The sequence below is a fragment of the Megalops cyprinoides genome, chromosome 10, assembly GCF_013368585.1.
Source record: "Megalops cyprinoides isolate fMegCyp1 chromosome 10, fMegCyp1.pri, whole genome shotgun sequence".
Lineage (NCBI taxonomy): Eukaryota > Metazoa > Chordata > Actinopteri > Elopiformes > Megalopidae > Megalops > Megalops cyprinoides.
In genome coordinates, this window is record NC_050592.1 from 6,593,647 (window position 1) to 6,620,389 (window position 26,743).

The 26,743-nt window shown below is 43.4% G+C and overlaps 2 protein-coding genes across 3 annotated transcripts in view; one reads left to right on the forward strand and one right to left on the reverse strand.

Moving 5' to 3' along the window:
- kmt2bb (lysine (K)-specific methyltransferase 2Bb) overlaps nucleotides 1-20,511 on the reverse strand; it is a 44,777-nt gene extending 24,266 nt beyond the window's left edge. For both annotated transcript variants that reach the window (XM_036538025.1, XM_036538023.1), the window contains exons 1-15: nucleotides 20,202-20,511; nucleotides 14,256-14,334; nucleotides 8,719-12,000; nucleotides 7,897-8,111; nucleotides 7,197-7,319; nucleotides 6,196-6,352; nucleotides 5,499-5,727; nucleotides 5,306-5,370; nucleotides 4,443-4,703; nucleotides 3,806-3,912; nucleotides 2,704-2,814; nucleotides 1,144-1,257; nucleotides 695-841; nucleotides 493-585; nucleotides 175-292 (exon numbers count right to left, since the gene is read on the reverse strand). In XM_036538025.1, the coding sequence (XP_036393918.1) occupies nucleotides 175-292; nucleotides 493-585; nucleotides 695-841; nucleotides 1,144-1,257; nucleotides 2,704-2,814; nucleotides 3,806-3,912; nucleotides 4,443-4,703; nucleotides 5,306-5,370; nucleotides 5,499-5,727; nucleotides 6,196-6,352; nucleotides 7,197-7,319; nucleotides 7,897-8,111; nucleotides 8,719-12,000; nucleotides 14,256-14,334; nucleotides 20,202-20,507 (5,407 nt within the window). In that variant the 5' untranslated portion in view covers nucleotides 20,508-20,511. The remainder of the gene's footprint in view (nucleotides 1-174; nucleotides 293-492; nucleotides 586-694; nucleotides 842-1,143; nucleotides 1,258-2,703; nucleotides 2,815-3,805; nucleotides 3,913-4,442; nucleotides 4,704-5,305; nucleotides 5,371-5,498; nucleotides 5,728-6,195; nucleotides 6,353-7,196; nucleotides 7,320-7,896; nucleotides 8,112-8,718; nucleotides 12,001-14,255; nucleotides 14,335-20,201) is intronic.
- Nucleotides 20,512-21,946: 1,435 nt separating this feature from the next.
- psenen (presenilin enhancer, gamma-secretase subunit) lies at nucleotides 21,947-24,789 on the forward strand. The gene is made up of 4 exons (XM_036538068.1): nucleotides 21,947-22,091; nucleotides 22,941-23,052; nucleotides 23,542-23,646; nucleotides 24,189-24,789. The coding sequence occupies exons 2-4, from the start codon at nucleotides 22,992-22,994 to the stop codon at nucleotides 24,326-24,328; spliced, it is 306 nt and encodes a 101-aa protein (XP_036393961.1). The 5' UTR covers nucleotides 21,947-22,091; nucleotides 22,941-22,991; the 3' UTR covers nucleotides 24,329-24,789.
- The last annotated feature ends 1,954 nt before the right edge of the window (nucleotides 24,790-26,743 follow it).

A 26,743-nucleotide genomic window follows, 5' to 3' on the forward strand; every position in this document is an offset into this window, starting at 1 on the left:
ACCAGACAAAATACGTGATGTTTGGTGTAAAGCCGAGGTATGATTTCTCAGCGCACGCCTTGAGTTTTACCACGGATTCATGGCAAATGAACCAAACAAGGAAGCGAAAAAAACCTGAATCTAAGCTAAAATGACAATGCATGCACTAGGCACTCTTCTCATCCCATCTCTCACCCTGGTCATAGAGTTTGGTGCAGTCGGGACAAAGGCCCTTCTCGTGGTTCCATTCTGTATCCCAGCTCTTCCCTGGAGTCACACCACAGCTTTTACACCTGATACAAGTCATGCACACCTGTGAAACGGGAAATGGTTAGAAAGGCATTCGCTCAATGACAGGATGTTATTCACGATTTGAAACGGGAAGTGAAATCAAGAGGGAATGGGTGGAGGACCAGTTCTCATTTTGCCTTAAATCTTTTTCTCCTTTTCAAGTACACAGTGTTTTTTTTTTTTTTTTACGTCAGTGAGGTCTGCCACACTCTCTCAGCTCACCCAGGACTTCTTTCGCTTGTTGGGTTTGGGGTAGTTGGGTCCCAGGCAGGAAGGGTGATAGCAGTTCTGACATCGCTCGCACTCCAACAGAGGCTGGTGGGACAAAAACAGCAAAGAACTCACTGTCCTGCCTTGAAGCAGTTCCACTCAAAATCCCCCCTTAGCCTGGCTGAAATGGCATCAGTGCGCCAGGACTCTGTACCTTGGAGTGCTTGTTCCTGCGACCGCAGACGTGGCAGAACTTGCAGCGACGGCAGCACCAGTTTTCCTTGTTCTCCTCCAGGGGCCGCTCTGCAGGCTCCAAGCAGAACCGGTGAAAAGGTTCACAGCACACCTGACAGTACAGCATCTGGGGAGAAAAGATGGCAGCCATCAGCAACAGCTCTGATCAACAGTGCTATTTAACAGTGCAATAATGTGATTTTTCTGTACCAATTACCTCCATAAAATCTGATACTGAAACAAAAAAAATATTTATATGTGGAAAGTAAGCATACAGTTTTGCAATCTCCGCTTATTTTCCCAACGGACTCCAGAGCAAAAATCCCTGTTTTAATTAAAAACCTCAAACATCTTAAAACAATGACAATACTTTTCTTTCTCCACCCAAGGCTCCATGACTGTATAAAACCTGTGAGTGTTGAGTGTTACCTCGTGGTGTCCTTTGCTTGCACAGAGCAGACAGACATACTGAGGGATGACTGGGACCGAGGTGAGGATACTCAGACCCCCCATCAGCCACACGTTTTGGATGTTACAGTCCTCCTGCGGGACAGGGGAGAGGGGCAGTGAGAGGCAGTACTAAGACCCAAGACACGAAGACCCTGTTCTTCAGGGTCTGGGACCAGAGACACAGACACAGACAGTCCCGAGGAAAGTGAGAACCGGAGACAGACAGATTAGACTTAGATGTAAAAGGTCATGTGATGCCTAGCGAGTGAAAAGAGAAAATAACAAATCTGCCACCGTTACAAACAACACACTCAGGTCACAGTTCAGCCTGATAAATGATACTGGGCTGACAGATGTCACGATCACGCTTTGGACAAAATCTGAACAGAAACAAGTTATGACTGAACCTAGTTTCTTCTGGAGGTATAAAATGTGCAAAACAATGCTTTGTAAATCAATTTATCTTTAAAAGTTGAAAACAGATGTTTTGAGTGAAAATTCAGCTTGTAAAGTCAATGCCATTTGGTACTTTACAGTGCAAGCTATTAGGTAGCGTATGGCTAAACAAGATTCAACAAGTTGATTTGTTTATTGTGCCCTCTGCTGTTCAGGAAATTTCATTAAAACTGAAGTGTGGGCATTTTGGATGTATTCAGTAGCGGTTAGTAGCATAATAAGAAACAGGCATCGTGAACCATTTGTCAGCCCCTCCGTACGTACAGTCACGTTACTGTATTGCAATACAATACATATTGCATACATTCCGTGATATTTCAAGACACCCCTAGCGATTAAAAAGTAAACTAAAGTTAATCGTCCCAAACTGAAAATACTTCGTTTCACTTCTCCAGCAAATAAGGAAAAGGAAAAGGGAACACTGAGAACACATGGCACACGAGGAAAAAAAAAGAACAGCACTGACACCCCATGGAAATGTACAGCAACGCTAATGTCAGCACTGGTAATGGCAAAGAGTGGACAGTTTCTTCATGGGTTCAGAAAATAAAAGCAGATGTACTCTGTTCATGTATACCATATATGCCAGCAATTCGACTACACAGGCCATAATATGGCAGGGTTTCCTGCTCTCTCTTCAGCACTGGCACTAGTACCTAAGGGTAGCAACTACATCTGGACAATTAAGACAAAGATCAGCTGAATTCAGTACAACAAGGTCCAGACACTGTAGCCCTCTAGGCAGGCTGAGCACCACAGGGATGCTTAGGGGACAGACCTCAGCGCACCCTCAGTTGTCTCCTTATATCCCTATGTCTATTGACGCCCCCCCCCCGTGGATTGCAGTTGCACCCCACTGTTTTTTCTGCTGGCGCCAGCCCTGCCTCTATGACCAGGGCCGAGGAGGGGGCAGAGGCACTCTTGGGGAAACATGTAAAGAGCCTGACTGCGGCACTACCTGGTACAATGTAGAAAAGACAGTAGAGGCAAGCCAAACAATGTGAGAGGTCTGATCTTGCTGTGGGACTCGAGGAGAAGAGACAATACAGTCGGCAGTAGGGAAGCAGGGGAGCCTGGGCTTACCTTGAAGTCGACGCGGATCTTGTGCGAAGGCTCAGAGGGCTCCTTCTCCCTCTGCGCGAATCCGTTGGCCAGTGCAGCCAAGACACTCGGCGGCGTCTGCTCCAGGGGGCTCTGGGAACGGGGGAGACAGTGGGGATCAGTTTGGGCCTGGTCCCGGGGCCTCAACTCAACCTCCGCCACCGCCGCCTCACCACCTCCCTCCGTCACCCGTGGCGGCATGGCCTCGGTCTCGGCCCGGCCCCCGGGAGATGGTGACGCGCCCAGCTCCCGCTCGGAAGGCGTGTTCTCGAACCCGGAGCGCGCCGCGGCAGCATCTTGTGTGCCCTCGCCCGCCGGGGCCCACGCTGCCTCCCGCTGTGCCTGTGAGGGGTAGGAGCACTGAAGCCAAAACGAAAAAGCACCGGCATTACGCCACAAACCACAGCAAGCGGCAGCGAGAGGGACAGAGAGGAGGGGACAGCCGATCCCATTACCAGAAACCCCCCCCTCCACCGGCACGGAGGAAAAAAAGAGTGCAAATCCCTCAAGGCTGTAATCCACCTAGAGGAGTGTCAGAATCAGAATGTGCATTAGTTCATGCAGTTACACTTAAAGCTGGAATGGGCTTTTCCAAATCTCGAGAGCTGTAGACCTCCCCATTTTCTAACTTGTAACTTTACTGACTGCAAAATCGAACCTGGGGTAGCAGTATGTCATAGTGATGAGGAGCAGGGCCCGTAACTGAAATGTTGGTGGTTTGATTCCCTGCTGAGGTACTTGGTCAAGGTACTCAACCAAGAATTAAATATCTGGCTGTATAAATGGATACCATGTAAAACTGTAACCTACATAAGTAGCTCTGGATAGGAGTATCTGCTAAATTACCACAAAAAAGATACCTCTGCTTAAGTAAATACCAGCAATTTGATAGCCACTTGGAGTTAAACAGAAGTGCTTTTCAGTATGTGACTGGGATTCAACCAAAATATCGCTCTGGAATCATGGAGCTGCCCATCCCTGCTCGACCATGAAAATATTAGTGAGGGAGTGAGGGAGTGAGGGAGTGAGGGAGATCCAGACAAGGTGTCAGGTGTAATCACTCACTCGCCCTGCCGGTTCTTACCTTCTCAGCTTTGCGGCGCACGGGCGGAACTCTGTGCTGGCCGGGTCTGCGGTGCCGTACGCCATCCTCCGATACGCTGCCCGGGAAGCCGTCCAGAGCCACGAAGTCTGCGGAGCGGCAGGAGAAACGATCCCGCGTCTTAGAAACTAAGAAACTACTGGAATCCTCAAGGCACTGTCAAGCACCCGTTTCTCCCTGGGTCGAAATCAACTACTGACGCACTACCGCACTGTCTGGGTATGCAAAACTTTAGTTTCAATGAAGTCAGTATCCAAACAACAACCTCAACTCCTGAGGTTTTCACACTTCACAAGCCAAGAGCCTATTCAATAAATGAATTATGTGATCCATCCCACAAGAAAATGTAGCTTCAAATATGGTCAAATATGGAATAAAGAATGTGAAGACTGTAAAAGTGCTTGTTCCAAGTGCAGGCTGAGCCCTACAGCCTGGGTTTGAACCCAGCGGTATCCCTTCAACAATGACTGGGAGCCAATAGACCCATGAGCCCTGATACAATCCTTCCACCAACAAACTAGCTCCGCTCCACTGGGGACAGGGTGGGTGGGTAGGCCAGGGCCCCTTCCATCACTCCACTCCCAGCCCCACTCTTCCCAGCCTCTCCTCCTGCTCCTACCTTGATTGCGCGGGCCAGAGGCCCTCCGCCTGCCCGGGGAGGCTGAGTTGGAGCCTGCCATGATGTCCAGGTCGGAGTCGTAATCCAGCAGGTCGCAGTAGGAGCGTGGCTTCACGCAGCGGCGTGGCTGCTTCCTCACAGAGGGGCTCTCGCCGTCGGCAGGCGTCGTCGGTGACGACCGGCCCCCTCCGTCCCCACCATCCCCCTCCTCGTTGCTGGAGTGACAGCCGCTGAACGACGACCGCCTGCGTTTCACATGGCCTGTGTGGTGAACGTATCCCATAGAAACAAACAGACAGGGTGTGTGTGAGTGATAATACAAACATCACTGGGGCTGCAGTGTGGCGTAGTGGTAATGAGTAGGGCTCGTAACCAAAAGGTTGCCAGGTCGATTACCAAGCTGGGGGACTGTCGTTGTACCCTTGGGCAAGGTACTTAACCCAGAATTGCCTCAGTAAATATCCAGCTGTATAAATGGATAACATGTAAAACTTCAACCTATGTAAGTCGCTCTGGATAAGAGTTTCTGCTAAATGACAATAATGTAATGTAATGTAACATGTACAGCAGCGGGGTTGCAGTGTGGTGTAGTGGTAATGAGTGGGGCTTGTGACCAAAAAGTTGATTCTCCACTGGAGGACTGCCATTGCACCCTCAGGCAAGGTACTTAACCCAAAATTGCCTCAGTAAATATCCATGTAACGTGTAAAACTGTAACCTATGTAAGTCGCTCTGAATCAGAGCGTCTGATACATGACAATAATGTTATGTAATGTAACTCAGGCCTCAGAAAAGAAGAGGTGTTATTCTGGGAGAAATGGTGACATCTTGTGGATGGAGTGTGCAGGTGGTGACTGACATACCCTTGTGGAGCTTGCCTCCCAGACGCAGTGCCTTTCTCTCCTCGATCTGATCACACCGCTTAAACCTGAAGAGAGGGGGGAGGTTAATTAGTTTTCACTGAAATTATTAATTGGATTACCTACTACAGAAGTCCTTAGCACACTGATGGTGTGTGTAGGGGGGGCTGGGTAGAGCGGAGGGGGTGGCACTTACACGCAGCATTGGCGTTTGGTGTTGGGCCCCCCAAACTTGGGTTTGTCCAGGCAGTTGATGCACTCGCCACAGTCCTCCTCGTGGAGGCACCCCTTGCACTCCCCGCACCTCCGGGAGCGCATTCCAAAGGGCCCGTACTCGCTCCGGGGCCTGGGGCCCAGACCACGAACCTTCGGAGGCTTCTGGTCCTCCAGAGCAGGGCTGTCTGGCTCTGAGGGTGACCCCACACCTGAGGAGGGTGAGATGACTGGTCTATAAAACCACCTCTGCATCTCTCGCACAGGAAATACTGAAGAGGAGCTGGTAAGCAGTATAACAGCACCTTGTATGAACAGAGCTGACCTCTAGGTAAGCGCATCATTAAAAGCTAACTAGACGGCACAAATTAAATTTTTATAAGGACAACAGTTTCTCAAAGTGGTAAGGAGCAGGGCTCATACCCAAAAGGTTGCTGGTTTGATTCCCTGCTAGGGCAGTGCCAGTTTACTTTTGGGCAAGGTACTTAACCCACAATTGCCTCAGTAAATATACAGCTGTATAAATGGATAAAATAGTAACCTACTGAATGCAAGACGCTCTGGATAAGAGCATCGACTAAATGACAATAATGTAATGTGAAGTTGGCACCCTTCTTTGTAAAGCCCAGACAGCTCGCCGCTGAGAGCACAGTATGTCTGCGTGGCTCGAGGGGTGTCACCTTGCGCGGCGGGGGACGGGGAGATGCTGGACCTCTCATGCATCGGCAGGGCACTGAGCCTGGGGATGTCGTCGGACACCATGGCGCGGGGTTGCCCCAGCACCACCGCCGCAGCCCGGCACACGTGCTTGATCCGTGGGCCCCCTCGGCGCAGCTCCTGCAAGGGGGAGGGCAGGGGACAGTGGCAGTACAGGCGCTGATACTCACACAGCACAACGGCACACATTTCCCTAACAGTGACTGCTGTGCGACAGTTTAACTTATAGAATAAAACTCTCATACTCTTCAAAGTAGCCTTACGATGTCCACTCTTAGCATAGTAATGCACTTATCTGTAAGTCGCTCTGGGTAAGAGCGTCTGCTAAATGATGTAAAGTAATGTAGCCAAAATATTTTTTTTAATTTTTTTTTTTTTTTTTTTTTTTTTTTAAAGAAATTCATATATAGGCATTAACTTCACCATTTATATTTATCTAAAAAACTAATTAGAAGCATTTAAGCATAAGTCTTTAGATTAAAATGTCTTTGAATGCATGCTTCCCACAATCTTAATCAGGTGCGTAACTACGCAACAATGGGAAGTCTTTTTCCCACAGATTTATTAATGTATGGCACACCATGTCGGGGTTCTTAGAGGAAACTGAAACCTTTGGATTGTTCAAATCCAGGCCTGACAAAGCGTTAAATGCCATCTATTCTTCAGTCAAACTGATGAGCACAGACTAAAAGGCTTCTATGATACAGCTATTGCTGGAAAGGCATGTCTCACTGCTGCCACTTCTTCATTGATGAAGAACAATTTATGAGAAGGAAGACCTATGGCTTCACTTAACTTATTAGTCAATACAAAGAACATAAGACTCTTGAGCTTATGGGCAGAAAAACAAATCAAAAGAAGAAGTGGAAAAAGTAAAAGGCTCTGAAAACCAATGGACCGTCACAAACATTAAGACATGATCTAACATGTAGAGAAACAGAAGCTCCATTAATTTTCACTATACCTGAGGAGCACCGTTCTTGTTTGAGGAGTCAGGCTCAGGTTGCTCCTTTTGCTTTACCCGCCTCCTCTTCACACTTGCCGTACCTCCATCCCGAGGTCCCACAGCCAAAGGCCCAGACAAGAGCTGAAGGAAACACACTCAGGAATTTCAGCTGTCACTGTGAGGCTTCCATAAACACATCATACTTCTATTCAGAATTATCTCACAAATATAGGGTCATGGGAATGGATCTCGACACAGACTGAAGACCCACCTCTTTAGACTGGATCCCGGTTCCACATCAATCCCCACCCTTAGCACCTGCTGCTTGTTTACTTATTTGCCCCTTTTTGCGACGTGTTACAGATATTGTGATCTAGTGATGCTGGGATATATGGTAGTGTAATGTACTTGATTTCCCTTAGTTTTATAGGCCATGTAGTTTCAGACTAGCATAAATTAACTTGTGGCAGTGCTTGAATGGTGTTGGGCTAACACTCACTGGTCTGGGAGTGTTGTTAGCCTGGTATGATACTCTTGCTCATTTAACTTGAAAGAATACACTTCTGTTGTGCTGACAGTAGCTCTGTATAAAAACATCTGATAAATGAATGTAATGTAATACAATGTAAGGATTCTGCACGACTGAAACATAATGAAGCATACAGCATAAAGCATGAATACCAAAATACAGGCCATGCTGGAGAGGAAAGATTATTACCTGGGAGGACTTTAGCTGTTTCTGCTGATCAATCTTGATGAGCTGGACCCTGGCTCTCTTCAGAAGGTGGAACATCCTCTTGTTGGCACTGGTGAGACGAATTCGTTGGGAGGCACCCTTCTCCTCTACAACCACCCTATCACTCTCTGAACTCTGGTCCAGCTCCGGCTGAGGGTCCTGATTTTCAGCTTCTGTATTGAGTGTGTCACCTTCTTCTGAAAAAGGTGGAGGGGTGGTAACAGGGTTCATGGATTAACAACGAATATGCTTAGGCATGACAAGATATGATTTATCAATTCATATCAACAAAAATCTTTTCCTCAAAATGCCAATTACAGTTATCAATCATCAACTTGATAATCCAAATGTAAAGAACAACCAAACTCCTCAAAGTGTAGTTTCACATTTGGATATAATGAGGGATGAATCATTCCCCTGGCTTGACATAGAATATTTATGACACAGAAGTGGGTATCTGAAAAAGCTATTTTTTCTGAAGTCACACTAATGCTTTTGTATGAATGCATTTACTGATTTGCTAAGCCACAAGAGGTGGTACTATGTTGCCATGTATATAAAGTTTGATAAGCAACACTGACTGTGTCCAAAAATGTGAGAAGATTTTTATTTTACATGTTTAACAGACGTGTGAAGGTTTAAGTAGGGTTAATGTTACAGTTCCCAGGAAATTGCACTGCTCTAGGGCTTACCAAAATTGAAATGTCTAATAATACCTTTAAAACCGCTGTATACTCCTTTATTCTAAGAGCAGTTACAAATGACAAATTTGGTTTTATTTCGGATACAAATGGAAATCTCTACCTTTGGACTTCAGCCCTGAGGAGTCTGCATTCCTGTTCATCTTCTCCCTCTCCAGTTCCTGCAGCTGCTCTCCACATTGTGACTTCAGGACCTCAGAATCCAGACTGCGGACACAGACTGAAACTTTTCGCACTACCCCAGGGGAATTGAGGTCCTCAATCTTCAGCTTGGCCTTCTCCTTCTCCTTCTCCGTGTCTGAGAGAGATTTAGCCAGACTAGAACCTCCACTACCATCATCTTGACCCCTGTTCTCTGTATCAGCGGGGGTGCCAAAATTAAGGCTGATTCCATCCTTCTTATTGCGTTTCCTTCTAGTACCTGGGGGGAGCTTCTTCAGTTTTTTGTAGATTGTTGTGTGTCTCTTCCCCTTGCTGAGCTTGGGGACTCTTTTCAGGTGAGGACTGGCTGCAGATGGGTCTGCAGATGATAGGAAGCTTTTGGAGGGCATCTCTTTCTTGTACTTACTCTTCTGCACTTTGGGTTTAGCCAGAGTGAACACTTCCCCCCCAGCAGCCCCAAGGACACGCCACTTGAAACTGGGCTCCCGTAAAAGCGATTTCCGTTTCCCTGTAAGGCCATCTGTGGTCGGGCTTTCTGCCCCAAGTAAGGAGTCCTGACCGGGTTCCTGGCTTGTGGGCAAATCGGCATCTAATGGGGCTTCAGGTTCAATCTTCGGATCGCACAAAGGCAAATCAGGAAACAAGCCGCCGGTGGCTGCATTGTCTCGTTTCCTGACCGAACGCGGGTGCAGGCCAAGGTGGTGGCCCTTCTTCGGAGTGCTCCTCCGGGGTAAAACAGACATGCCGGCATCGTCCATAAACCTCTTTGGCGTCTTGATGACCCGTGAGGAGCGGGCACTAACAACAGGCATGATAAAGTGGCGGATATTCTTGAGGAACTTTCCTCGCTGAAGGCCCCTGGAGACTGGGAGCGCTTCTCCCTCCTGCTTCACCTCGTGGCTAAGAAGCTGATGGGCTAAGTCCCTTTCCACTTCCTCACTTAAGGGCCTTGCCCTTGGCCGTTTCATCCCGAAAAACTGAAGGCTGGAGGTAGGAACCTGTTTCCTGCGGTACTTAGTTTTTAGGACACCAATTAGTTTGGGTCTTAAAGGGGCTGAGGTGGCCATGGCAGAGCAGTCGTCACCATCAACCTGCTCTTCGGGTAACCTAGGAGGCTGCCCTTTACGCTTCAGTCTTTGTCCGATTAATGCCCTGCGTCGTTTCTTGCCATGTCTGCGGGGTTTCCTGACAAAACACAATGGTTGCTGCTCTGTCAATGGAGGTTCCAGCACCAAGACCTCAGCATCTTCTTTTGACTCCATTTCCAGTTCCTCTTTTACCTCTGGTTGGGTGTCAGTCACTCCCACAGGTTCAGAGAAGGCTGTCTCAGGAGATTCTGCGGTTTCTGACATCAACTCTGTCTTACTTGTAGAGGAACATCCTTTACTCCCTGAAAGTCCCACTTTACCAGTTTGTCGTCTTGGTTTAGGGGTAACAGCTACTGTTGACACTTCCTCAGTCTGGGCACTGGCTTCAGAAGCATGCAAATGTGGAGTGTTTTCAACGCAGACGTTTTTCTTTGTCTTGCGTTTATGGCTCGTCCACGGTTTATGGCCACGTTTCTTTCGTGAGCTGGTGAGGTTAGACCTCGCCTTTACTTTACAAGTAGGTGGGATAGCTACCTCCAACAATGGGGTAAATTTCTCCTCAGGAATTTCACAGATATTTCCTGTGATTAGCTCTTTCTCCTCTGAATCTGGGGTAACTCGACGGATCAAGAGTGATGGCTGCAGAGTGTTGAATTTGCCTGGTGATGAAACTACCTTTAGCTGCAATGGTGGAACGGCCTCTTCTCCAGTTAAAACATCTGCCTCTGTTTGCGTAGCCTCATCTGGATATGCCTGCACTGCTTCTCCCAGTTCTGGCCCTTGCGATGTCTTCTCTTTTTTCCGTTTCAACGACTTTGCTCGCTTCCTTCTGTGCTTAGTTGCTTCTGGAGAAACTTCAACTTTGGCCTCCTCAAGGTCCACTTTCTCTGGACTCTTAATCATCCAAGAGTCAACTGAAGGAGCTTGGTTCTCTAATGTGGACTCTCCTTCACCTTCTGTTACTTTACCAAGATTTCCAGACTCTGGCACATTAGCGGGCTTACTTTTGCCCTTCACTAACGTCAGGGTCCACACAAATTTACTCTGCTTCTTGCGTGAGCCCTTGGAGCCGCGACCACCGGAGCGAGATCGGGCTGAACTGGCCAGCATAGCTTTGGGGTTCCTCACCCTCTTCAGCTTGAGCCCAGGGATTCCCATGTCTTGGATGTCATTTTCAAAAGTTAGACTCTCAGTAGTGTCACCAGAAGGTTTGCTGGGCTCCACTGATGAAGGGATGTGGATATCCGCCGGCTTATAGTCTTCCTCATGCTCCTTCGTGCTCTCCAGTGTCTCCATCCCCTTACTATGTCCTGGATTGTCCGTTGTTGCTGCCGGGACCTCTGATGAGCTTTGTTCTATACTCTCACTTTCACTTTTAACCGTGAGACTTGTACCAGCCTCGGAGAGGGGAGCAACTTTTTTAGACCTCCTCTGTTTTGAAACTGAGGTGTTTGTCTCTAAGGCTCTCTTTCTGCGTTTCCGTTTCTTCTTTTCGTCAGTTTTAGACTCATTTCTGGCTTCCAGCGGAAGATCTTGCTTGCACACAGATCTCTTACTTTCCGTCTTTTGGTGATCAATTTTAGTTTTAGACCTCTGACGAACACTGTTACCTTCTAGTTTCTTGCCTGCGGACCTCCCACCTTGCTTTGTGATTGTGGCTCTTCCTCTCGCTCCACCTTTGCCTTTCGAGGGCTCTGTCCCACAAGTCAGACTCCCTTTCTTTAACTTGACATGGGCACTAGAGAGCTGAGCACCTTGGATTTTCCTAGCTTTTGACAGGAATTTGTATCCCGCTACCTTGAGTTTTTTAACCGGCTTTTGACAGACAACCGTTTCGTTCTTGACTGTCTTTTTGGCCACCAGCCTGACAGTTATTCTGGGCTTAGTGGAGCTCTGTGGCTTGTTCCGTGCTGATGAGGAGGGACCCCCTTTCTTTAATGTTTGAGAGGGGTTGTTTTTGGAACCTTTGCCACTATTTGTTTGAGGCTTGGCATTTAAAGACTTCTGCCTAGGTTCTTGGGAAGCTTTAGAGAGCTTTTTAGGAGCTGGTGACACAGTTGTTGCTGCTGGAAGGGCCAATGCCGGAGGGGGCTTCACCTCTGTCTGCGCTGACAATTTAGTTGTAAAGGAATTGCCTGGAAAGAAAAAAAAACACAAAGGACGAATGAGTAAATAGTTCATTAGTTCATACAAAATGTTTCTCAACCATTTCTCTGTTTTGTTTAAACCGCAAGGTGGCATTCGGCGAATACTGTGGTAAGGAAATTTCTATAGCGTTGCAGCCCTACTCTTCAACATACTCATGTGCACTGAATAGCCGTGGTTACCAGGGAGAATGTTAATATGCATTTATGGTACCGCGATAGACATACAAATCTGAATTTGCTGTGAATGAATGTATGGTTATTGTCAATCAGTCCGCTGAATGAAACTGTGCTGAGTCAGCACTAAAGGAGGATTCTCTGTCATAGCTACAGTGCTGTGGTGGAAAATTTGTATTCTTAAGAGTCACTGCATTTCCTTGCCAATGTATAACAAGATGTTTAAAGAAAAAAATGCAACATGACTGTTTGGAAGTACCTAAAATGATACCATTTTTTGGGAGCTGGTCAAATACCCACTTAAATATATCAAAGGAAGAACTAGGAATGTGAAATTGAGGAAAGATATTGTACCAATATCTATCAGATCTGAAGTGGCAGACAACTTGTATTTTAATTTATGTTGACAACTAAGTGGAAAGATGATACATTAGCATGGTTTTCACAGGATTTTTTTTCTGAGGCTGAATCTAATTATTCCTTCATTAATTCTTAACAGTACACACTTCAAATCATCTTTACATATATTTTAATATGATATGATCTTCTCCATAAAACACACTCTGCAAACCAGTAGTAATATGTTTAAAAAATGAAAAACAACTACACAATTTTTTGGAGCAAAAATAAAATAACAGAAGTCAAGGCATATGAACAACATTTTGGTTTACTCAAAGAAATGGTTTAACCAATAATAACCAAGTAACTGTTTCTTTTTTCAATAATTTATTTATTGTTTTTCTGAGAAAACAAGTATCAAGATTGTATTGTATAAGATGATAGTCCTCTACGTCTAACATTATGCACAATACCATGGACTGACAAGCAGGCATGCATTTATTCAGCAATAATGAACTCATTATCAATGAATTGCAACTGTGCAAGCAATGGAAATTCACCCAATAAAACATCTGCCATCCTGCGGGGCAAAACAAAAGCATAAAATGATTTAACAATTTCTTTTTCCCTTTCTTCAGATATGAAACCCTTAGCCATGCCAACATTTGTGAAGTAATATGGCTTTGGATGTCATATGACTTTTATAAATTGGATCCATAATTAGCTGAACTCTACCTGGCTACATAGAGTAGAGACTGAAATGAATGAAGTTGTATTGATTACATGAAACTACCAATGAAAGTAGTACCTAGTTTGTTACGATGCTTATGTACTGTTTACTAGCTGGGTAACAGGATGGTGTTTTGGACTTGCTGCCTTACTACAAGAACTACTTACTTCAAAAGATACAGTAAACTTTTCATTCTTCGGTAATTTTGTTCAAAGTGAGATGGAACGGATCAGTTACAATATTTATGTTTGTCAATGTTTTAATACCACTGTTCATTGACAAAGCACAAAAATTTCATTTACCTGTGGAATATCAATGAATATGTTCACAAGTGGAACACAAACTGACCAACAGGAGCAATGGATTGGAGCTAATAGTTTGATGATGTACTATCTGTTATACCACTGCTGTGAACTAATGGAGAGAATGAGTCCATCAAGTGAAAATTCCACTGACATGGTATTGGGGGGAAAAATGCATATTATATTGTTGCCAGCTTTCAGTTTCAAGTGTTAATTTGATTTTGCAGTTTGTTATCAGGGCAACAAAAACATTTTGTCATTTTCTCGCTTAAAAAATATTTAAATTATAATTTTTTTCTTATGCCCAATATATACTATTTAGGATGAGATGAAAAGCACATTAATACAACATATTTCAGGATCATACTTTATCTACATCTATGGTTCATCTTGTAAAATTGGGCTCTGACAACAGCTCTGTGCTGTTTTTATTCAGAAAAATTCATTTTTTATTCAATAAATTCATCAAATACATTGTTCATACCACTACATGATGCAAGCTCTCAGAATTTCAAATCCAGTCAGATGAATACAAGTAAAAGTCAAAAAGCCCACCATTCTGTCATGGAATACTAGCACACTCGATGGCCTGGGGGAAAAACACCAATGCCTAAACAAACTCGTGCCTTCGACTGTTGGACACTTGAGGTTTGAAAATGAAGCCAACTTTTTCTCCCTTGATCTGGGGGTATCCTTACCTTTGGAGGGATTATGTCCTGAACGCAAAGGGCTCTTGTAGCCTTCATTGTCTGGCTCAAACCCCTGAAAATCATCTCCCTGGAAAAAAAATGACACAGACGATCAACAAGCCAGGTCATGATGGCATCTGCTTACAACCAAGTCCATTAATTCACTCTGCACACATGGCTTGACTAGCTGACAATCACCAGTTTAATACCAATGATGGCTCATTTGTGTGGTGCCTTTGATGGCTCTCTACACTGTACAGTGACAGTCGGGTAATTCATCTCCACCAGCACAAATGTGTAACACACAAGAGGGTAATATAGTGTGGTGTAATGGTAAAGGGTAGGGCTTGTAGTCAAAATGTTGCTGGTTCAGTCCATAAGCAGCTAACTGCTGGACCGTTGAGCGTTAAGTCAACATTAAGCTGTATAACTGGACAACATGTCAAACTGTAAGCTATGCAAGCTCACTCGAGGTAAGAGTGTCTGCTAGGTTAATATGAAGTAATGATGCATGGCAGCCCTTTGCACATCTCAGGTTCATCTGAGGTAGAATTTTTTTTTTTTTTGTGCCCATTAAATTTTGAGATACAGAGTGAGATTAGGAATCCTGTCAGGACGAGTGAGCATGATATATGTTCCAGTTTTTTAATATAGGAAGACAAATGGAGCAACACGGATTATGGAGCAAAAGATAGCATCTCCTTTAGTCCTGTATTCCCCTTAATGAACTTGGACGCATCGTTTTCCTTCTAGGTACTGAGGAGAAATTGGCCCAGCGACCTCAATAAGTAAGTGGGAACCAAGTTTACCCAGAGGGTCTCCTACTCCTACTACCAAAGCCCAACCTCACATAATTTCAGTGAACAGGGAAAAGGCTAGAAGGAGGTAATGCCGTTTGTCTTCCTGCAGTGCAATCCATTTAAAACACTTACGCTGCATCAAAATTAGATGAGAGAAAGAATAATGCATATAGAAGAATGAATGTACCCACAAGACAGAGCATTTTTTTTCATACATTTCATACATTTTTAAAGCTTAATTAACAACATCTTGAAAGCACTGGCAGCTACTAAGGCTTTGGGAATTGCAGGAGTTATCCCACTGAGCATGGCAGTGCCACAAAGGAGAGATGAAACTTCAGTATTTTACAGTGAGTGTTCTTCCTATATTTTAGATGTGTTATTTCCACTCTTCATTTGAGTGGCATAAAACATGAAAAAGTTCCAACCAGAGACGACACAGAAAAAGGAGCGAAGGAGTGAAATAGGATACAAGGATGTCCAAGTGCATACTGCATAAACACGTTAACCCTTGTGGATTAATACTGTGAAATTACATACTACACCTGTGAATGATATACGAAAATCATCTCCTGGTTCATCAACGAAATATATTCAATGTCATATATGTTATTTCTGAGTAACAAAAATGTATATAAAAATTCTGGGACCCAATCGACAATGCATGAATGTTCCACACTGTGTTGCATTAATGAAGAATTGTTTTCCTTAAGAAATACATTTACATTTACATTTACTTATTTAGCAGACGCTTTTATCCAAAGCAACGTACAAAAGTGCATACAGTAAGTATAGCAACAGTACGGGGACAGGATGTGTACAGTTCCACAATGAGACAGTAGTTCTCAGCTGAGAGCAAGGTCTGTTTGAGGACACAGTACTATCGGATTTGTACAACTACAGCGTACAGGGCAACTAATACGATACACCTTCAAACAGCAGACTTCAACAACTTCAAACGGTGCAATGAACGTCAGGGTAAAGGCGGCAGCAAGAAACAATTTAAAAAGTACAGCAATTTACGACAGCACTGATTGGGGGGGGGGGGCATAGATGGGGGGGGGGTAGATGGGTGGATGTCTTCATAGGGCATCAAAACAGGGGAAACATACTGATGAAGGTCATGAGTCACTAAAAGCTCAGTAAAATAAACATAAAAAATGTTTAAGTATCACAGTGTGACAGAATTAGTATCCATACTAGATTTGCATACATTAAAATCATGCAGGTGTTTTCCACTATCTGACTGTGCTCTGAAAACCAGTTTGTGATTCCTAGTCAACCATACAAATTAAAGCACTCACCCACATTGCTTTGCATAATTTTCTTTTATTCATTTTATTTTGCAGGTCAGCAACTTTTGCAGATGGTATGGTTACAGATGATGCTGAAGATCAATCAGAACTATAAGTTATGGTCTTTTGGGTACATCCAACTGGACTTCCAAAAATCTTTAAAAACCTTTGCAGAAAGTGTAACTTTATTCAATGAGACTCATATTTAGTTATGCTGAAACAACAAGGTCACAAGGAGCAACCACTACATACCATGACTAACCCACAAATTAGCTTGTGCTGACTTTTGCCTAAAATTCTGAAGATGAATTCCAAGGATTAATTTGTTCAAGACATTTGTGTGGTCAGGTTAATTAAAAAGTACAAAAAAACATAAAAATGGTCAAATACTTTTGCTGGTGCTTTAAATGTGTTTGACACTGTCCAATACAAAGAATACTTGATCTTTGAAAAATCTATCAGCTACCTATCTAACAAAGATGATGATGATTTCTAGCAGGTTGACCTAAGTTCAACCGTTTACCTAGCAGATACTAAACAGTATTGGATTTCATTCAAAAACAACACTAAACTGTTAAGGGAACCACCTAGATTATTTAACTAAAATTCTGAGTGGCAAGTGAGATGAGATCAATGTTTTCTGCTGCTAAATACTGTCCTGCCACAGACTCAGGCCAGCATAATATATCAGTCAGAATGTGGCAATAATACTACAGTACTTGATTATACAAAGAGAATGCATATTGTTGCATTACTGCATATGAACTATGCTATAAACAATGTCAAGCACCAACATTTAAAAGCATATCCATTTGTTATAACACAAACCAGAATGCTATTTATTTTAAACAAAGTGAAACACGCACAAAAGCAACTAACATTACTGTATTACTCATATAAGTGTTTTTTTCCATGTAGAGGTGTTTTACAATATTTCCACCCGGGAATCAAACTGGCAACCTTTGGGTTATGCCCATGTTGCTTACCACTATGCCACACAGCTGCTACAAGCACTAATAAAAAAAATTCCAAAGAACTTTAGACTCAAAGCACTAGGCTATTTAAAATCATTCTTGCATTTTTTTACTTTATTCCTGATAAATCTAGATGTAATGCAAGGCAACTGAAAAACAAACCAAGAAATTTGAAATCACACAAAAAATAAATGCCAACGGCGAAAAAAATTATAACTCGGAATTCACAGACCCTCAGAGGACCTCTGTGAAATCAGCGAGTGTATAATAAACTCTACAGAATGTTCCACTCTAAAAAAAAAATACCCATTGCCAAGAAACCACAATCAAATAAACTCTCAATTAGAGACACTAAAGCAAAATGAGACTGTGAAAAAATATGCCGTCAGCTGATGACCCCACTTACAGGTAAGAGCAGACCTTTTGCTACCTAAACGCCTGCCTTAGTATGAGTGAACGGACACACAGTACACCCGCCCTTGTGAATAAAGTAACACGCGAACTCAGACATCTTGCCCAGGGGGAATGTAAAACTACAGACAACACCATTTTGTCATTGGTATTATTCATTACTTTTATCCCAAGGACATCTTGCATGCTTGGTTTTTTTTTTTTTATTATGAAGTTCATGTTTTATCAGCCTCATTAAAATTACATGAATTTCCCAGAAGCCTCTGCTACCTACTCACTTGTACCACTGACACTTTCCCTTGCACTTTCTGATGACGTGATGTCTTCATCTGACTAAGAAAAGACATCACATGATATCAAATCATCAGTCTGTCCCCTTTTACCTGAACACCTGCGCTGCCAGGGGAAGGCTCTACAATAAAAGCGGGGTGGGGGGGGGGGGGGGGGGGGGGGGGGGTGACATTGCTGTTACCATTTATGCAAATGATACTAAGGTGAACATGCTCTCCACCAACCACCCCCACCCAAACCTACATCCATGCATGGTCCCTCTGGAGTGCTCTAGATAATCCTTCAACAGACTAGTCCCTGTGGGAAGGTTTTCACTTGTCTGTTTCGTTCTGGTTTGTAAGCTCCATGTCTCCCTGTGTTTTTCCAAGTCCCACTGAGAGAGATCCCATCACATAAAGACAGTTGTGATTCCAAATAATTTTATTCTTACAATTACAGGTGCACATGACATTGACATGGCTATCAAGAGGCTAAGCAACACTCGGTGTAGCAATGCAATTCCAACAGATCGATGCAGTTGGGAGTTAACATGACAGTTTCATATCTAGTTTGTTAGTTTACAGACCCAATAATGGACTGGGCTATCATAAAGAACACTTGCACATCTAATATGCATTTCCAATACCGTATCTTATCAATAAATTAATCACCTGTTCACCTTGTTAGTTGGTATGGACAAGGACATCCCCCAATAAATACACAGAACCTGAAAGTGTGTTTCTGAGGAAAAAGAAATCAAGTATTTGAAAACAAATTCTCAGTAAAGTGATGAGGCCTAGCACAGACCAAATCTACTGTTCTTAAAAGACAGTTATATAAATGCACAACACGTCCATCTAAACCTGTCTCTGGGGGTTACTTTTTTACTAGACACCCCAGGTGTCTTTAAAGAGCACGAGCCGGTGTTGGTTTGCTAGGTAACAATTCATGTGTGGGATCGAAAATGAATGTTAGCTACAGGCATGGCGGTTTGATTCAATAAAAGCAACCCGGTAACAGTGAAATGCATGCACGATGCAATGCACAGTATCGCCAGATCCAGCTCAAATTTACGAGGCAAGCACGTGCATTATCAAATTGCTAGGACTCGCAATACAAATATAGAGAAACCAACCTGTGTGCAGAAAACTGAACACCGTCAAAAATAGGCCAAGTGAAATAGCTCGAATTTACAACACACGTTATCAACGAGCTAATACTCTACAAAAACACCACAGTAAAATTCGTTAAGAAAAACGTCATTAAGCCATTAAAAGACTTTCGCCGCCTTAAAAAGATCCACTATCTGTAAATGTCAGGTTTTACTCTTGATCGTTGGTTAATTAAACACGGTTGGGGACTGGCCCTAGAACAATAGCGCCTTGGTGTGTTTCTGCACAGAAATGATCGCCCCCCACTTTCCAATCCACTGTCTAGCTACTTCTCTCAAATCTGTTACTTTGTATTCAACCAAACTAATGTAGCTAGCTAGCAACCCAGCCCAGAGAAATCGGCTACAATGTGTCCCCCCGCTTCACCCATGTCGTCCACGGCAGTCAGGAAAGAGGATATAGCTAGCCATGTACTCGGCTCGTTTTCCCTCCATTAACCAGTCACTGTGCAAACACCGCACTCCAGCGACGTTACCTTAACACTCACTTGTCCAAATACTGCAATAACGCGCAACGCCAGAATACGAGATCGCATTGCATTTGCGGCGTTTGCTCAGTGCGTGTGTTTAATAAGCTTCCTCGGTCGACCATCTTGATGTTCATTCTCTGCTACAATGCAGCTAGAATCTAGCTAGCCCCCTCCCCCTCCTCGACACACTGTGCAATACAGTGTATGCCGCTAGTTACACCCAGCATTAATTTGCTGCGCTCTTGCAAAACACAGCACAGCTTCGTGTACTTCTTTATTTAACTGGGGTATTTCTGTCAGGACGGAAACATTTTGCATGTAAATTACGACCGAATGTACACCATCTCCTTTGTTAATGACACCCCCCCTCCTGCTAGCTAACTACCTTGCTACAATTGGCTAGATAGATAGCGATCGTGATATGTGGGCACAGCTGGTTTTTTTCTCCAACGTCTAAAATACTTACACGCTGCAAGTCGTTTTCAACGTGAGGGTGTGACACAGCATTCCTTATTCGAGACGTGCCATGTAATCACGGTTCAAAAGATAAGGTTTAGCGCTCACCTCTTCGCTACCACTAGAGTTGTAACCGGCCTCTCCCAGGCGCCTGTATTTAGCCTCCATCCCCAGTAAACGCAGGTGAGACTGGTCGTCGTTCAGCGCAAGTCCAAGGCTGGCGGGCCTAGGGCCTCCTGTGTCCGTCTCCCCGGCTTCAGTCCCTAACCGGACGAGCTGCGAACGCTTCTCAGAACGCAATCGGCTACGTGATGACCAAGGCCGACCCGGGAAACGGCCCCGAGCCGTGGCCATATTGCTTGGGCCTCCCCCGGTAGCCGCGGTTGCTGATCCGCATCCCGCTGCCGCCATCATTAGCTTCCACAACAACACCGATAGAACCTGGGTGAGACAAGAGGGGAAGGCGCGAGATAGGGGAGGGGAAACCACGGGCTCCCTGGGAAAGCGAGTTTTTCAGCCACAGCCTCAAAAATCTTATTTGTCAACCAAAATCACACTGGCACCTATCCACTAATTACATATTTCTATGGGTGTAAATTGCCACTCGGATTCATGCGTGTAAATATACATCACGACAGCGAAGCAGTGTCATGCTCCGCTGTAATGAGACTGTAACGCGATACTTGTCGAGTGGACTTCAAAGACCAGTGGGACCAGCGAGCACATTATGCGCTTCCTTTTTAGGAACAGCGCTCTCCTTCCTTTCAACTAGGCTGGCAGGTGAACTACAATTCCCCGTGTGCATGTTACTTTCTTACCTGGAGCACACCTCACTGCGTTGACGAAAAGGTGCGTACTGATAAAAAAAGGCTTGATAAAACTCTGTTAAATGTCAGAACACGTGTAGTCTACATTTATTATGAAAAACATTGCACTCGTTTTCTCTGCACGCTCAAAAATCAAGTACTTCATTAATTACCGAAATGAATCTATACAATATTGTATTGAAAGCAGTTTACAGTACTTAGTTTGCACTGCACGCGTGCATGTCACCAAATATATGTATATGCACAACAAACGTCATTCATATCCGATAGTGTTGTTAGAATAAAAGAAACGCATTAGCGCAAATGTTGTACAGTATGTGTAAAATCAGTGAAGAGTTACACAAAGTAAAACTTTGTATAGTCGCTCTGGACGAGAGTCTTGGCTAAATGCATGTAATGTAATATAAAATACTCACGCAACAACTGAAAACAACGTAAAAAAAAATAATGTTGTAGACCTACAGCACAATGCCCCTGAACACGATCGATTTAATATGCGATAATTCAGCGCTACTTCCCTGAGAAATATACCCCCCAAGGCAATACGTTTGCAGCGTTGTAAGAAAGCAATGATCTTCATTGCTGTGAAGATTGGTGTGCAAATTAACCGCTCTTTATTATGTGTATTAGCTGAAGTATGCAAAATGAATGTCAGTGAATCTGCGCATAACTCCTCGCAGCATGACACCCTGACAGCACAACCACTTGTCACCAATTCTTGAGGCAGCTACTTGAGTGTTTCACTTGAACCTTTGTGTGGAGCAATGATCTATTATAATGCCACACAGGCAACACGATTTACTCAAGCAAGATTTGCAGATCTATTTATCCTTTTTAAGACTATTCACGAGCACCACATCGAAGCAGGCGATGAACGAATGTAGGTCTATTAATATTTTATTACGGATACATCAATCCTTTCTATCGCTATCTACGTTATTACCCCATCCATATGATATAAAGATCAGTGGATCTGCGCGGTGCCTCTTCTGAGCTGACGCACAGTAAAGCTTCCGTAGAAGCCAGTAAAGAGGAAGCGGAACTGTTTGAACGTTCACGGTGTTTGTGTGGTGTGTGTTGGAGTTATTGGCCGGCTACACACATTTACTGAATTTACATTTGCTGAAAGACGATACCATTGGAGGTGAACACTTATCCATAGTCATATTCGGTTAGTATTTTTATATGTAAGAAGAAAGTGAAGCCAGTCACTAACGTTAACGCAAATTTGTCCACAGGCTAGTGAGCAATCTCGCTCGTAAACTCTGGTTATCTCTCAAATTTAAATTGTTTACAGACCATGCTTCAGTTTGAGGTTCAGTTTAACGCTTTTCGAGCTAGTGTTGTGTGAAATTCATCCAAGAATGCCGAAATGAAAAGGCGTCTAGCTAGCCAGTCGTGTTTGCTAGAGGATTCAGCTAACAGTCCTCTAGAGGTTAATTAGCTAGCTAACGTTAGCTGCGTACGAACGATGTTTATAATTAACGTTATTGCGGTATGATCGCCAGCTACATCCAAAACATTTTATATAACATGCTTCCAGAAGCACGACAGTTGTCTGTTGGGAGTCCATTTGAGGAGAGCGTGTGACAAGCTCGTTGGAAGCAAGTGTACCTAGCTAGCTTGTTCACATTCAGTTCCGAGAGCCTCGATTGCTAAATTAAATTTCACTCGCCGAAAACAGTTGAGAGACTACGTGCTGAATGCATGCTCAATTTGCATGCCTTCATGCGCGTTGTAATGGAAACTTTCCCGGTGTTAAATCATAATCGTGCCTGAATCATTAATCAGCACACATGGTAGATAGGCTACCATAGTATATTATTATTGTTATTGTCTTTGCAGACGGCATCCATAACACGTTCGATGCTGTAGTATTATTGCGGATTGCATCTAAACCTTTAATTCTAAAACTTTGCCTTTTCACATAAAAAGTACTAATGGAGAATATTTTAATGAGTAGCACTATAGCATTTTATTACTGGCTCAGGGTCAGGACAAGCTCTTTTCTCTCCTGTAGGTCTATCAGCAGATTCCGTAGGACGGACAGAGAAGACAGCCAGAAATTACCATGAATCTGGAACGTGTTCCCAACGAGGAGAAACTCAGCCTTTGCAGGAAATATTATCTGGGTAAGTGAATTTAAAGGGAACAGTCATGGATCAGGACGCTACAGAGGTGCAAACTGAAGAATTCTGATAGATTTCATCCAGCAATGGTCCTTGTCTTCTGTATCTGGCCTTGTGTAGATATTCATCGGATGGGATTTATTCATTCAGACTTTGTTTTACTAGACAAACCAGAAGGCCTTTATACCCAATGGGCAAATTTAACAGTGATTACATTCTTATTTAGTGCATCATTTGTCTGTTTTCTTCTACACTAGTGTACAGTTGCTAATAAGTAGGTTCTTCCAGTTCATTTCCAACTGGTTTTGCAAGTTGCAGTTTGGCTGTAAGCCTATCAATAACAGCAGAGGTTTGCCAGGCAAAATGAGGGAATGTTCACACATACTGTTCTTAAAAATACATGAATAGTATGTGTACATGGGAACAACCAGCTTCTTTATTTGTAAGCCAATGTTGTCCCAAGTATCTTTACTTAAATTCCCTTTTTTCCAGGTGGGTTTGCATTCCTTCCTTTCCTGTGGCTGGTAAATGTGGTGTGGTTCTTCAGAGAAGCCTTTGTAAAGCCCGCATACACTGAACAGCTCCAGATCAAAACATGTGAGTGACAAAAAGTGTGGTTCCTGAAAATTTAAATACATTTAAGTTGCATTGATTTTTTACATATGTGCGTATAGTACTGCGTTTATTTTATCTTATCTAGAGAGACTTAGAAGGCTCTCATGGCAAGATGCTTAAAGCACCTGTCAAAAGAGTAGTACAAAACAAGGGACCAGGGAAACAGAGGCAAGCAACACAGCAGCAAGCTGTGGTGAGCATATACACAGTGCTTAAACTAAGCATAAAAACTAGCAGTACTTTCATAAAGCATGGATATTCCCCATATGCATATATTAGGATAATTCTTATATTGAAAGACAAAATGTCATAAAACCGATAGCTGCAGTTCTTCTATGGTGCTTGACAGTGTATCTAGTATCTGATGCATTTATCCAATTTATGATTTATGTTGCACGTTTAAAGATGTATCCAAAAGTCTTACAAAAGTTTTATTGGTATTGAAGGCTATCATGAAAGTGTATTCATGTTTAATTTTGCAGGTCTGATTTTTTGTTATTGCCTTTATTGCTTTTCACTTACAGATGTAAAGCGATCGGCTCTGGGGCTATTACTATGGGTGGCAGTGCTTACAACATGGATAACCATATTCCAGCACTTCAGAGCGCAGTGGGGTGAAGTGGGAGACTACCTTTCCTTTACCATTCCCCTGGGCATTCCGTGAAAAGACAAGAAAGAGTGGACACAACGTCCTTGCTGCTCTTTACTCCTTTTGTGTTGTAAGCCCCAACACAACAAGTTTCCATTTAAGACTCAGCATTAATTGACTGTGTTGCCATCTGTCTTTATTTGATCATATTAGATTAAGTCAGTTAGAAGTCTCTTGTATTACAGTGAAATGGCAGGACCTAAGTGCACCTAGAAATTCAGTAAAGTAACTACCATAAGTGGCTCTACAAAGCAAATTTGGAAATGAGAGCTGTTTTAAGGTGATGACAGTACTAATGACTGGGTTTTTTTTTTGCTATTTACCATGCTTCCACCTTTTTTCAAGGCTGCATTTTATTTTCGCCATTTGTTTGAGTTTGGTTTGTAATATGATTATTTTTCCCCTTTGCTTTTTATGTCTGGTGATTTAGTTTCAATTCCACAATCACCTAATAAAAACTTTTTGGTGAATTATCACTTGTGTTTGTTTTTCTTTGAGTAAAAGGAAATGCAGTTGTGAACAGCAACATGAAAAATAATGGAAGAGATGCACTCACCTGTCCTTGACATAAATCAGTACATTGGCACTGATTTAACATTTCTGATCTTCACGCAATAACTTTACTGCCAACTTATTTAAGGACTGCAACAGCACAGGTGTTAACTCTACAGCCACCATGATTAATATCTAAAATCTGAAGATAGTAAAGAATTATAAAGGATGCAGTAAGCAGTAAAGTGGCACGGACTATCTGAGATGCTCAAGATGGCTGTACGCCCTCCTATAGTTGTGCTAATACTATGTTGTCATCAGACTTTGTGGACATTTTGAATGTCTCAACAATTGCATACCCAGTGGAAACAACCCCCCCCTGCACACTCATACTTCCCTGTCACAGCTCCAGCCACACAACTGCAGTAAATCTCACCAATCCCAGTTTCAACTCGTCATTCTCTCAGGCATCTATAAATGACTCCCTCTTTGCAACCTTACTCAGGCACCTATTATGAAACACAATCCCTTTCTAGCAATTGCTAACCCCCAGGGATCACGTTGGGGGCCATTTATAGTAGCAAAGAGTCGCAGCCTGGGTGACAGACCCTACTTCTGTTACGGAAGTCACAGAGGACACCTTTGGACAGGCCTCAGCTCTTACCGATTTAACAGTGAATCACTGTTTAAGGGCAGCTGCACAGCCAGACCCTTTCAAAGGAGGATTTCAGCTGAGCATATTTGCTCTGGCCAGCCCAGTGTCTAGGGAGATCACAATAAGATACTGAGCAGACAACTTGATTACGGTCCAAAAGCAGCTGAAGTTTTCTGGTATGTTAACATATTATATAATCGACTCAAGGGACGTGCTGTTCAGCCATAACACTTGATGTTCTTTGGAAAGGTCGGTCTTAGGCAACTCTTCCCAGTCCTTTTAAGAACAAGGTTCATGCAGAACTGTGATTTAAAAGGTTCTCAGAAAGTTGACGACTTGTATGAAAAAGACTTGCCTGGCCCCATCTCTTTTTTGCACCCCTCCCTCTTTATTGTCTCCTCAACAGTTGGCACTTGTTTTAGGGTTAGTTTCACGCAGAAAGATCATTTCAAACCCTACCAACGAAAATGACACAACGAGCAAATGCAGGAAAACGTGAATATACCTAAACTACCCTTGTGAACTCTAAAAATCTGTTTCATTAGCGAATAATGGCGTCAGACCAGCTGGAACTACATGCTCTACATAGTTGCATATTGAAAGCGATGGAAATACATCTCAAGCAATTTTGCTTGAGATGTATTTTATTGGTGTATTCTTGATAAACATCTCTGAGATCGCAGCGCTGATGACTTTGACAGATTACAGCGCTGACGTTTCTAATGAAAGTCCGTTAGGCCGTAGGTTTTAATTAACAGAGACGCAGAAAATACCAGAGATGAGAAATCACCGTAAACATCAATTGGAAGCGTTTGACAGCTAGATGTCTATAGCTAGCTATCAACTTTTCGTAACTCCAAATAAGGCAATCATCCCTGTAAAAATACGTTTCAAACAATGAAAAGTACCCACATAGTCTACAGCATCAGACATTGAATATGATCTAGCAATTTCGGTTTATTTCTGTGGGGAATGTCAGGGGGGAAATCAGCTGATGATTGTTCCCATGGTGATTTTGATTCAACACCTACAACTATTTATTTAACTGGTGCTATTGGGTACACCAACGACGGGGTGTTTATTTCTTGCATAAACTAACATTGGCAACATGTGACGGAGAGTCAAATTGCCTCAGACGTTTCCTTGGAACGTGTTCATGCAGGGATCACCACGTGTCATGGAAAATCAAAAAAGGTTATGATGATAGCAACCTGTATTTTTGCACGTGTCTAGATGTGCCTCTGTCGCGTGGGCAATGCAGGAGGCACGCTCGCGCCAGGAAC